Below are 15,000 nucleotides of genomic sequence, written 5' to 3' on the forward strand. Positions count from 1 at the left end.
ACATTCATGTTGGTTCTGTTCACCCCAAAGGGGGGTTATTGCTGCTCTTATCCGTGCTAGGCTTCATGGATGCGCGGGGAGTTCTCGCCCAGAACAGAACCATACCGCCAATACAAACGGTATGCTAATTGTCAATCATATTTGACTATAGCGGTCCTGAAAGAACTGATGCTGAAGATAAATTGTGACCCTGGACCACAATTTTTTGAAATTGAGATGTATACATCATCTGAAAACTGAATAAATAATCTTTCCATTGATGTATGGTTTGTTAGGATGGGACAATATTTGGCTGAGATACAACTATTGAAAATCTGGAATCTGAGGGTGCAAAAAAATAAAAACATTGAGAAAATCTCCTTTAAAGTTGTTCATTTATGATCACGATTGTGCTGCATTCACTCACAGAAATAAATGTTTTATATATTTACGGTAGGAAATTTACAAAATATCTTCATGGAACATGATCTTTACTTAATATCCTAATGATTTTTGGCATAAAAGAAAAATCGATAATTTTGACCCATACAATGTATTGTTGGCTATTGCCACAGATAAACCCGTGCGACTCGAGACTGGTGACGTGATCCAGGGTCACAATTCACTGTAAAATACACACACACTGTACACACACACACACACACACACACACACACACACACACACACACACACACACACCATTTTAGGCACTGAGGCGACATCAACATTGCAGAATCACAACCAGCCTGACTGGTTCAACCAGTATACTGGTTTACTGGCGTATACTGGTTGGACCAACAGCAGACAGGGATGAGTGTTTCAGAAACCTGTCTGATAATAATTCCAGTTGTGGCTCTAGTGGTGGAGAAAATTCACTTTAGCTCTCATAACATTAACCTGAAAAACAACAAGAACTGAGACAAACCATTATGAATGAGCATCGAGATCACATCTCTCCACATGACACGCGCGTTCGGAAAGACACTAGCAACATCCGCTGGTTTTCCGCAGGCCTCCATTTCCCCTGAATATAAATCTCCAGCATTATCAAGATGATCATTATACATCATCATCATCATCATCATCCAGAACAGCGTCAGTTATGCGAGTCGTCTGCGAACCACTCACCTCTACATCCATCAGAACTCGACTGTACCTCTTTATCACTTATAACAGCTATAAAACGCTTGCGGAGCGCGTGATCACAGTCGAATTATTAATTGTTAATGTGGCCATCAAAAGACTATCGCCCTCCTTCCCCTTCAGAATCCTCCAAAACACAAAAATTGCAGTAGTTTCATTCAGGCCACATCATGTTCTTATCCTCCAACATCCCCACAATTCAGTCTGATCTTTCCTCTCTCCGTCCTTCTCCACAGAACACTGAAAAATTGATATGATGGCTGTGAATTGCATCCCTGCGAAACACTGCAATTTCAGATGCTCAAACCTCATCATTTCAGACGCTCGTTCCTCATCATCTCGGATGCGGAAACCTCATCATCTCGCTCGAGGAAATCACCGAGAGCTGGAACTGAAGACGTCGAGCTGAATCCCAAACACACACCACTGTTGCACGGAAGCCCTTCACTCCTGAGCTGCGTAGATTAGCAGATTATTATGAAATTATTGACTTTATTTTACTGACACTTTTGTTATTACGGCAAAAAATCTGTTGTTTTCTCGTATAAATCCTTAATTGCATGTTTAATGTCACTTGTAATGAATGCAATAGCAAAGATGATGCAATTTTTTATTTGAAAGTGCTGTCCAGAGTAGATATTTGTTTTTAATGACCCTGCAAGTTTGATACAAACATTAAAATATGAGGAAAATATTTTTATATTTTAAATATGAGGGAAGATATTTATCTTGACAAAATTATTTGTCAAAAAAGGCAGGTTTTATTTTACCATGTAAAAATAAATTAATGGAAAAAACAACAAGCATACATTGACTACAACATAGTAAGTTATTAATATTTCATTTTTGCATGCATTTTCTTTGTATGACAGTCTGGTCCAAAATTATGTCGCACAATAATGGCATGTTTCATTGTGTTATTATCACAAATAAAAAAATTGACTCCAAGAACAACTGTGCAATATGCTTACAAAATCTTGTAATAATATTTGAATAAAGGGTGACGATGTACATGTTCCTAGGCCGGACATCACTGTTGACCAAAGGCCCGTTCACATGATAAATAATGTGGCCTGGTTGAGTTAGTTAGTAGTGCGTTAAACGCTCGACCAATCACAACACACTGCTCCAGCCGACCAATCAGAGCACAGTGTGCTTTTCAGAAGGAGGGGCTTCATAGAGACAGGAAGTAAACAGAGCGTTACTGACAGACTGGGAAGAGAGGAGCTGCAACAATGGAGAATATGAGGAGAATAATCAACATTCAAGCAGGAAAACCTGTTCTAGTAGAGCCTGAAAACAACATCAAGGTCATACTATGGCCTCCTTAAGATCTATTCATATCTTACAAAAGAGGCATTTCAACAAACATCAGATGTCCCGTGTTACAGCATGTAATTTTCACATTAAAAATGAAACAAAAAATACATAAATTCACTCTGATAAAAATGTCAGTTGAACGATAAAAGTCCATAAAAAAGGCCATAAACTAGGCCAAGACCACCAGTGTGCTGCTGATGGGAGTCTCCTCTACATGAGCTGTTTATAACTCTTGTTAAAGACCAATAAATAAACCCAGTGTCTCACACACCCAGTATTCTCTGGACCGAGAGCCAGAACTCCAGCACACACACACACACACACACACACTGACTGACCAGCGCATGTGGAAACACCAGAACAGCCAGATTACTAACATCCCAGCTGGACTCGTTTATCTGTCAGTCTGTCGAACTTTCCTTTCTTCCCTGTAAAGCCACAGAGAGTGAGCCAGTGATCATGAAACATCTGAAGATCTGCCACCAGTTCTCCCACACCAGACCGACAGTCATCGCTGTGAAACCCGGCTCAAGAACGGACACTTGCACTGGGGGAATGGTGCAGAAGCAGTTTTCACTCAGAAATTGCTAGTAAATTTCTCAAACAATTACAAAGAAAAACAGCAAGTAACAGGGAATTAAATGTGGATTTGAAAAACTGAAATTGTATTTTCTTGCAAAATGTACTCTACTAAACTGATTTTTTTAAGTTGTAAATAAAACCGTATCAGCAATATTCACACCGTAAGTCAAAGTGCCTAATTCAGTTTTTTCTGCTCGAATGCAATATTTCATTGAGCTTGTTCACATGAAAATAAATAAATAAATAAATAATATTATATATTATTATATATATAAAATGTATTAATGATACATATTTTTCCAATAATTTATTTTGCTAATTAAGTTTAAATGTATTAATAATATATTTTTTTTATAACATATTAATTAAATATTGCTGACAATCGATTAAAAAATAACTCATTAATTGCACATTTTTTGCTGTAATTTGCCACGATTAATTGCCCCTGACATTAAAGTTTTTTTTATATATTTTATATTGTAATAATTTCACATTTAATCTTCAGATTAATGTAGAAACAACAAAGACAGTAGCATATATTTTAAATATTTGTTTAATGGCATCTTTTTATGAAAGAAGGCATCACCGATACCAATACTGCTACTGATGTCTCTATGAAATTCATTTTTTTCTCAATTTTAGCCATTAATTATATCAAACACTTCACTCTTCAATGCATACATTGTATATAGATTAATCCTTATTAAAAGCTACAAAAGTTATTCAGTCAAGAGAGCAGAGGGTTATTTTCTCTTCTTTATTAGTTCTTTGATTATCCTGACAGACAGCAGCACATTTAACAGGCTACCGTTACTTTAAGAGCTGCAGATTTAACAGGCTACTGTCACTTTAAGAGCTGCAGATTAACAGGCTACCGTCACTTTAAGAGCTGCAGATTAACAGGCTACCGTTACTTTAAGAGCTGCAGATTTAACAGGCTACCGTCACTTTAAGAGCTGCAGATTTAACAGGCTACCGTCACTTTAAGAGCTGCAGATTAACAGGCTACCGTCACTTTAAGAGCTGCAGATTAACAGGCTACCGTCACTTTAAGAGCTGCAGATTAACAGGCTACCGTTACTTTAAGAGCTGCAGATTTAACAGGCTACCGTCACTTTAAGAGCTGCAGATTTAACAGGCTACCGTCACTTTAAGAGCTGCAGATTAACAGGCTACCGTCACTTTAAGAGCTGCAGATTAACAGGCTACCGTTACTTTAAGAGCTGCAGATTAACAGGCTACCGTTACTTTAAGAGCTGCAGATTTAACAGGCTACCGTCACTTTAAGAGCTGCAGATTTAACAGGCTACCGTCACTTTAAGAGCTGCAGATTAACAGGCTACCGTCACTTTAAGAGCTGCAGATTTAACAGGCTACCGTCACTTTAAAGGGGCTATATGCTTTTTTCTGAAATTTAAACTCGCGACTGACACCTGTGGCCAAAAAACGGAACTGCTCTTCCTTTCTGCTCGCTCTCGTACGTGCACACTTCACAAGTCATCCGCTGCAAAGAAGTCTACATTATGTTTACAGAGGTAAGAACAGTCAAATACATATATTGTTTGAGAAACTAAGTTTGTTTGCTGACTAGCGGTGGTGGCAGAGTGATCTGAAACGTTTAACATGAACGCGCTTGACGTCACATCCGCAGACAGCGCGCGAAAAATCCGACCCGACAGAAAATAGGAAAAATAGGATACAGGCTTATAGGTGCACCCACTGTGAGCTGACAAGGTGTCAGTATGCTCATCAGGAGATGTTTGAGTCATACATGGTCAAATAAAAAGGCTATTGTTACGTTTATTTTGGGGAAACAGTTGCATATAGCCCCTTTAAGAGCTGCAGATTAACAGGCTACCGTCACTTTAAGAGCTGCAGATTTAACAGGCTACTGTCACTTTAAAGCAACAACATGGAACTTTTCCTCTGCGGTCGCCCTACAGGTTGGAAGCGGAATTGTCCATTACCGTTGTCGTAAAATGATTTACGGTTACTGTATATGAAGCATGCAGGTTTTTTTCATATGGGCAATGATAATATTATTAATCTTCCCCCTTTCATAATTTATACATGTTTAGTAGACTAAACATTTTAACTCAAACATTTGCGATTTGCATGTCGATTGCAATGCTCAAATCTGAACGAGAATGATAGCGATAGCATCCTAACCATCTAAAACTACCATGTTAGTGTTTACTAGCTACCAGATTGATAATTCGCTCATCTACTAGCTGATTCATGAAGATAAATAAATGGAGGACCAGATAGTTTCCGTAACGTAGCCAGGCAGACAACAGATTAGAAAAACTAAAGATAGTATGCAAGCAATTTACAGTTACTTACTAGTTCAACAGCATGACGGCCAAGTCAGCATCGGTCTGGTAACACTCCTCCTCCATAAGCTAACGCCAGCGAGCAAACGCTCGACCAATATTGATCCTCGTCCTGCCTTTCAGTTTATCACTCTCCCTTTTCCTCTTCCGACTCTACTCCGACAAAACCTTGGACTTCTTACGTTTCGCTGCTGCTTCAGCCATGACGAAAACAGACGTACGAAAACAAACGCGTTGGTTGGCCACATTTGAGGAAGTGGTGGGCAAAGTGACGTATGCCGTAAAGCAGTCGAATTTTGTAGTTCTTTTTGAGCGCTGGTTACTACCCGCACCCCGAAGTTACATAGTGCCAGTAAAAGCGATACAGACCCCGTCAGGCTCTGGCAGACGTCTCATTCAACCTATTGTAAGTCGATGTACTATCACAAGGGTCTTGGAAATATATTATGAAGGTTGAAAAGTTACATGTTGTTACTTTAAGAGCTGACGTGGATCGACACACATTTTCTCAACTCTTAACATTCAAGACGCCATTTAACTTATTTAATAATATAAGCTTGCGAAGATACTCAAAAAAACAAGCATTTTGGCATCATTTTGTGTTTTCCTCCATCCAAGCGCTGTCTACAGTAGCTTTCAATGCACTAATTAAATCAAAATATATTAATGAGGTCTAATGGCTTTGCATCGCTCTACTGTCTGTTTTCACAGTGCATATTCTTCACAGTAAATCAAGCCAAGGGCACAATTATTATTATTATTGCATTGATTGAAAAACAAAACAAACAAACAACAACAACAGCAACACTGGCTGATTTAACTGTTCTGTTATAATGCAAAAAGTGAAAAGACTTGATAAATATTCTGCATTTTTTCCCACAACCAAAAGAGTTTATCAGTGTTATCACACACCTGACGGTCCAAGTGTTATAACAGACCTCGTGTGCAGATTTAGAAGAAACAACACTGGCGCAACAGTTCATGAATGAACGAATATGCAGATATCTATTCTGTCAAACAACAGCTGGTTTCTTAACAGGCATTAATTGTTGCGTTTTCATAACCCTACTGCGCTGAGGCTCATGGGATTGAGTCTCTTTGAATTCCAGCCCAGAGTTTCATTGTCTCCGACGGAGGAGCCGAGCTCCAGTCGCTCTCTCTTATCTTCTGTATATTACACAGAACGAGAGCACCTTCTCCCCTGATCACACCTACGCTATCAGAAATATGTGCTTAACTCATTTACCAAAGCACTCGCTGCCTCTGTCTTTGTAATTACTGCAGATTAGGGACTAATATCTAATTATGCCTTAATATGCTTTAATGCAGTTTTAATGACAGCTCGGTGTTCCAGTCAAACTCTCGGAGCGATTTGGGAGACGGCGAGGGAGAATCTCAGCAGTCGTATGTCGGCGATGGAGAGGTTTATCTGGTTCAAACGGAACAAATCACACTTACTGCTAAATAATTAAGGAGTAATTATGTGCATATTTGAGGCTGTCTGGACCGATCATGTATGAAAGAGTTTGCAAATCTTTCTGAATCTCAGGGCGAATGACTAACATGAGATCTGATTATAAATCAATATCAGTTCCAGAGGCTTCATATAAGTGCATCTAAAACTAAAACTGAAATAATGTATAAAAATATAAAAATATATAGAAATATTAAAAAAGAAAATAATATTTAAAAATTGTTTAATTTATTAAATTAAAAACAGAGCAAAATTACTAAAACTTTTAAATAATAATTAAAACAGAAAATAGACAAATAATATATTCTAAAAAAAATAAATAAATCCTTTTGAAACAATTACCAAAAAGATTGCATGATGAAAATCCGCCATATTTAAAATAAATTAAAATATACAATTAAAAAATGTGTATAAAATGGCACACAAGAACTCAGATGTAAGGTTTAATCTGAAGATAATAAAATAAGTGGTATCAATACTCATATGATGTGATTTGCACGAGTCAGTTTGATGTCTGGAGATCCGGCTCTCGGTTTACTACGGTGAAACGTGTTACGCTACGCATGGTTTGACCAGAGATGGATGCAAATTGCTTTGTGTCTCTAATTGGTAAGGCCTGGTGTTTATGAACAGATTCCTGTTAATTAATACTGGATCATAAAATCGAGCAGCTTGCATATTTTATTCATAAATTATGGATAATTGGATCTTGCATTGCCTTAACACAAACTGCATTCACAATCCTTCCAGACAAACTAGAACAATTCAGAAAACGTTGCTTTAAGCAGCATTACTCCTGACGACTGCGACCAGCCGATGAATCACGACTTCGGTTCATCAGCGCTGTGTGTTATTACACTGAAAAGAACGTCGCCGATATAAATAAAGCAGAGCAAATCAATACGTGATCGATTTGACTTCAAACTTTGACTTTGGACGATCTCTGACTTTGGTAAGAAGGACATCTTAGAAATATCAGGCTCATATTGATCCGTGATTCCCATTTACAAACTTTAGCTAGCCAACATTTTTATAGAATTAAATGATATGGTTGTCAAAAGATGAAAAAAAAAAAAAAAGAAAAAAAAAAAAAAAAAAAAAAAAAAAAAAAATAAATAAATAAATATATATATATATATATATATATATATAAATATATAAATATATATATATATATATATATATATATATATATATATATATATATATATATATATATATATATATATATATATATACATATATACACACTACCGGTCAAAAGTTTTAGATCGGTAAGATTTTTTTATGGTTTTAAAAGAAGTCTCTTCTGCTCACCAAGGCTGCATTTATTTGATTAAAAATACAAACAAAAACAGTCATATTGTTAAATTTTATTACAATCTAAATCAGCTGTTTTCTATGTGAATATACAGTAAAGTGTAATTTATTCCTGTGATCAAAGCTGAATTTTCAGCATCATTACTCCAGTCTTCAGTGTCACATGATCCTTCAGAAATCACTCTAATATGATGATTTGATGCTTAAGAAACATTTATGATTATTATCAGTGTTGAAAACTGTTTTTTACATTTTTATTTCATGATGCTATGATGATTAGAAAGTTCAAAAGAACAGCATTTATCTGAAATCTAAAGCTTTTGTAACATTAAACACTACCGTTCAAAAGTTTGGGGTCAGTAAGAATTTTTATTTTATTTTTGGGGGAAAGAAATAAAATAAATCAATACTTTTATTCATCAAGGATGAGTTAAACTGATTAAAAGTTACAGTAAAGACATTTATAATGTTAGAAAATATTCTATTTTAAATAAATGCTGTTCTTTTGAACTTTCTATTCATCAAAGAATTTTGAAAAAAATGTGTACACAACTGTTTTTAACACTGAAAATAATAATGAATGTTTTTTGAGCATCAAATCATCATATTAGAGTGATTTCTGAAGGATCATGTGACACTGAAGACTGGAGTAATGATGCTGAAAATTCAGCTTTGATCACAGGAATAAATTACAGTTTAAAATATATTAATAGAAAACAGTCATTTTAAATTGTCATAATATTTCACAATATTACTGTTTTTTTTAAATTGTTTTTTATCAAATAAATGCAGCCTTGGTGACTTTTGACCAGTAGTGTATGTATATATATACACACACACACACACATATATGTAAATAGAATCAGGGTTACTATAGAACTAACTAGAGCTCGTTAACTGAAAAAAAAAAACATTGACAGAAAAAAAAAAAAAAACATTTTCTTTCAGTTTAACTTGATGTACTAAAAAAAACAATACAAACTATATAGACATATTTAAAAAAAAAACTTAAATGACAAAAACTAACTGAAATAAAAACAGAAAATATAAACAAGTAAATGTGTGTGTGTATATATAAATGAAATATATACATAGTTATTTTAGTATAATTAAAGTACTATTATTAATATAATATAATATAATATAATATATGGGTGTAGAGGTAAATAAAGTATGTTGCTTTCATTAGATTGTGATATCTGCACAATGCATGTGATTTATCTCTCTAACGGTTCTTGAAGTAGAACACATTAAAACACAATACAACACGAAAAACTGCGGTACAGTCATCCATCACTGAGTTACTGTAGGTCACACGACATTACAGACACACACACACACACACAGCTCTCTCTCACACACACACACACACAGCTCACACACACAGCTCTCTCTCTCACTCACACACACACACACACACACACACACACACACACACACACACACACACACACACACACACACACACACACACACACACACACACACACAGCTCACACACACAAACAGCTCTCATACACACACACACACAGCTCTCTCACACACACACACACACACACACACACACACACACACTGCTTAGCTAATAATCATCTCGGCGGAGCTGGTAGCAATTAATGGCAATGTCGTCATGAATGTCTCCGTGTGAGAGAGAGCTGTGTGTGTGTGTGAGAGAGCTGTGTGTGTGTGTGTGTGTGTGAGCTGTGTGTGTGTGAGCTGTGTGTGTGTGAGCTGTGTGTGTGTGTGTGTGTGTGTGTGTGAGAGTGAGAGCTGTATGTGTGTGAGCTGTGTGTGTGTGAGCTGTGTGTGTGTGAGAGAGAGCTGTGTGTGTGAGCTGTGTGTGTGTGTGTGTGAGCTGTGTGTGTGTGTGAGAGCTGTGTGTGTGTGAGAGAGCTGTGTGTGTGTGAGAGAGCTGTATGTGTGTGAGCTGTGTGTGTGTGAGCTGTGTGTGTGTGAGAGAGAGCTGTGTGTGTGAGCTGTGTGTGTGTGTGTGAGCTGTGTGTGTGTGTGAGAGCTGTGTGTGTGTGAGAGAGCTGTGTGTGTGTGAGAGAGCTGTGTGTGTGTGTGTGTGTGTGTGTGTGAGAGAGCTGTGTGTGTGAGAGAGAGCTGTGTGTGTGTGTGAGCTGTGTGTGTGAGCTGTGTGTGTGAGAGAGCTGTGTGTGTGTGAGAGCTGTGTGTGTGTGAGAGCTGTGTGTGTGTGAGAGCTGTGTGTGTGAGAGAGCTGTGTGTGTGAGAGAGCTGTGTGTGTGAGAGAGCTGTGTGTGTGAGAGAGAGCTGTGTGTGTGTGTGAGAGTTGTGTGTGTGTGAGAGAGCTGTGTGTGTGTGTGTGTGTGTGAGAGAGAGCTGTGTGTGTGAGAGAGGTGTGTGTGTGTGTGTGTGTGTGTGTGTGTGTGTGTGAGAGAGCTGTGTGTGTGTGAGCTGTGTGTGTGTGAGAGCTGTGGGTATTTGACCTTGGAGAAGATCATGATCAGACTGACAGGTGTGTGTGTGTGTGTGTGTGTTTACCGGTGATGTCATGCAGCTTGAAGGAGTCGCTGTACACCTGGTGTTGATTGGGACAGTGTTTCTTCAGCCACTTACACACGTCCTGCTGAGTCCACAGAGCCACCGGCTTCGACAGCTTCACCGTTCCCGGCTGCGCAACACACACACAAAACACAAAAGCAGATCAGACATGACAATTCGCCATGACAATTCTTGTGCATTTATCCGTGCACATCATCAGAATAACTTCCCCTCATCTCTACTCTTCTCTGATGACGAGGGCGGGGCAACCTGTCACTCACATGAGATCAGCCAATCAAATCCCCACAGACAAAATCAAGCCCCGCCCACATGTGTTCTTGTTCCAGAAGCGTTTCACTCGTACATACGACACAAAAGAGAAGATAATTGTCGACTCATGTCGACTTTAAAAGAATAAAAATAAAAATGCTGTCATCATTTGCTCGCCTTGTCCTTCATGATGTTTTTAAACCTGCTTTACTTTTTTTTTTTCTGTGGAAAATAAAGGGAGAAATTTCAGTAAGTCTAAACCGGTTGGTCTTTTCATGAAATTACGATAAAAGGAGAACTGAAGCATTGGAGATTCCAAGTGATCTTGGTGAGACATACAAATTGAAATTAAGTCTTTCGTTAGAATTAAATCACTCTTAGAAAAAAGGTTCAATGCGGTTCTGTACAAAACTCTAGGGTTCTGTACTCAAAGAGCCCTTTATGTCAAAAACGTTCTATATGAGAAATGTTTTACATGATTTCATAAAACATTCATGTCTAACGAGATATTTCATGAAAATTATCCAATGAAAGGTTCTATATATGAAGCACCTGAAGGAACCCTTCAAAGTCCCCTGGTGGAAATCCAGCTTTTAATGTTGTTTATGTGTCTATGTGGTGTTTTTAATATGTAAATTCATAAGTCGACTCCATTGCTGAGTATTTCCTCCTTAAAGCTGCAGTGAACCAAAGACAGTCTCAAAAACACGCTTTGAAATCGCTGGTGTTTCTGACGTCACAAACTACCTTGTAACCAATCAGATCAACGTGTGATCGACAACCAGTGGATCTCTGAGCTGAGTGAGTGGAGGCGGGGCTCATTTGCATATTCATAGAACCGCGCATACTAAATGAGGCAAGGGTGTCGAGTTACATTCAAGATATTTTAAGACATGAAGAAACTTTTTTTCAAGGAAAAAACTTTTAAAAATGTAATTTTGGTGATCTAAGATGAGTTTTAAGGGATACAATTATTGACTACAGAGGGACTCCAGATCCTTTCGAGCCTTCTTAGTGTTTTAAAAATAGCGATTTTGATGTTATCATAGAAGTGCCCCATGCACTCCCATTCAAAAGGCATTTTTACCTAAAGCGAAAAATACGGTCAATCTTAAAAGTGGCGTTTCCATTCTAATTATGCTTTTACACGAAAGTTTGACTCGGGTAGATTCAGTCTGAACCAGCCTAGGTTCAATTTTGGTGAGAGTTACCCTTTAATGCTTCAGTTATTCATTGCACTTCCATTGAAAATAGTCCACAGAAATCACACAGCTCTGGAACAACATGATGGTGTGTAAATAATGACAAAGTGCCATTTTTGGTGAACTATCCCTCCAAGGACGGCCTGATGATTGAATGCCACTGCTTGGCCTTTGAGTGAGCGTGAGCTTTCTTTAATTCAGCTCAGAGAAACACACACTGAGTCAGAGAAACACACACACACTGAGTCAGTAGAATCAGTAGAGTCACAGACACACTAAAAACAGCAGCCGGATAATTAACCCGAGATTCCTGACAGAGACACACTACAGGACTGATGAGGTTTAAACGCTCGGAGAGAGACGAGACGCAGAAGAGTTCCAGGAGTCGAGAGAACGTTAAACGCTGAAACACACAAACACACTCATACGCAAACACACTCACACACACACGCAAACACACACATACGCAAACACACTCACACACACACACGCAAACACACTCACACACACACGCAAACACACTCACACACACGCGCAAACACACTCACACACACACACACACGCAAACACACACACACTTTCTTTAATTCAGCTCAGAGAAACACACACCGAGTCAGAGAAACACACACACACCGAGTCAGAGAAACACACACACACCGAGTCAGAGAAACACACACACACTGAGTCAGTAGAACAGCCTCCAGTGGGGCGAGAGTCACAGACACACTAAAAACAGCAGCCGGATAATTAACCCGAGATTCCTGACAGAGACACACCACAGGACTGATGAGGTTTAAACGCTGACGGGAGTCGAGAGAACGTTAAACGCTGAAACACGCAAACACACAAAACACACACACACAAACACACACACACGCAAACACACTCACACGCAAACACACTCACACAAACACACACACACACACACACACACACACACACACACACACACACGCAAACACACACACAAACACACACGCAAACACACACGCAAACACACACGCGCAAACACATTCACACAAACACACGGGCACACGCACGCACACACACACTCACTCACTCACTCACACACACACACACGGGCACACACGCAAACACACACGCAAACACACACGCGCAAACACACACACACACACACGCACACACACGCAAACACACTCACACATGGGCACACGCACACACACGCAAACACACTCACACGCAAACACACTCACACGCAAACACACTCACACGCAAACACACTCACACACTTACGCAACACACTCACACGCAAACACACTCACACGCAAACACACACACACACACACGCAAACACACACACACGCAAACACACACACACGCAAACACACACACACGCAAACACACTCACACGCAAACACACACACGCAAACACACTCACACATGGGCACACACTCACACGCGAACACACTCACACGCAAACACACGCACGCGCAAACACACACATGCAAACACACACACATGCAAACACACTCACACGCAAACACACTCACACGCAAACACACTCACACATGGGCACACGCACACACTCACGCAAACACACTCACACGCAAACACACACACACACGCAAACACACACACACGCAAACACACACACACGCAAACACACACACACGCAAACACACACACACGCAAACACACACACACGCAAACACACACACATGCAAACACACACACACATGCAAACACACTCACACCCAAACACACACACGCAAACACACTCACGCGCAAACACACGCACGCGCAAACACACGCACGCGCAAACACACACACACACGCAAACACACTCACACGCAAACACACTCACTCACTCACTCACTCACACACACACTCACTCACTCACACACACACGGGCACACACGCAAACACACTCACATGCAAACATACTCACATGCAAACACACTCACATGCAAACACACTCACACGCAAACACATTCACACGGGCACACGCACGCACACACACACTCACTCACTCACTAACACACACACGGGCACACACGCAAACACAGGACTGATGAGGTTTAAACGCTGACGGGAGTCGAGAGAACGTTAAACGCTGAAACACGCAAACACACAAAACACACACACACAAACACACACACACGCAAACACACTCACACGCAAACACACTCACACAAACACACACACACACACACACACACACACACACACACACACACACACACACACACACACACACGCAAACACACACACAAACACACACGCAAACACACACGCAAACACACACGCGCAAACACACACACACACGCAAACACACACACGCAAACACACTCACACATGGGCACACGCACACACACGCAAACACACTCACACGCAAACACACTCACACGCAAACACACTCACACGCAAACACACTCACACGCAAACACACGAAAACACACGCAAACACGCAAACACACTCACACACTTACGCAACACACTCACACGCAAACACACACACACGCAAACACACACACACGCAAACACACACACACGCAAACACACTCACACCCAAACACACACACGCAAACACACTCACACATGGGCACACGCACACACTCACACGCGAACACACTCACACGCAAACACACGCACGCGCAAACACACACATGCAAACACACACACATGCAAACACACTCACACGCAAACACACTCACACATGGGCACACGCACACACTCACGCAAACACACTCACACGCAAACACACACACACACGCAAACACACACACACGCAAACACACACACACATGCAAACACACACACACATGCAAACACACTCACACCCAAACACACACACGCAAACACACTCACACATGGGCACACGCACACACTCACACACTCACACGCAAACA

At 39.8% G+C, this 15,000-nt stretch overlaps 1 protein-coding gene across 2 annotated transcripts in view; it reads right to left on the minus strand.

Moving 5' to 3' along the window:
• Positions 1-15,000, minus strand: part of samd12 (sterile alpha motif domain containing 12) — a 125,582-nt gene that overhangs the window by 74,920 nt on the left and 35,662 nt on the right. For both annotated transcript variants that reach the window (XM_084130582.1, XM_084130581.1), the window contains exon 3: positions 10,659-10,788. In XM_084130582.1, the coding sequence (XP_083986708.1) occupies positions 10,659-10,788 (130 nt within the window). The remainder of the gene's footprint in view (positions 1-10,658; positions 10,789-15,000) is intronic.

Source organism: Abramis brama (assembly GCF_963993115.1).
Source record: "Abramis brama genome assembly, chromosome: 12".
Classification (NCBI taxonomy): domain Eukaryota; kingdom Metazoa; phylum Chordata; class Actinopteri; order Cypriniformes; family Leuciscidae; genus Abramis; species Abramis brama.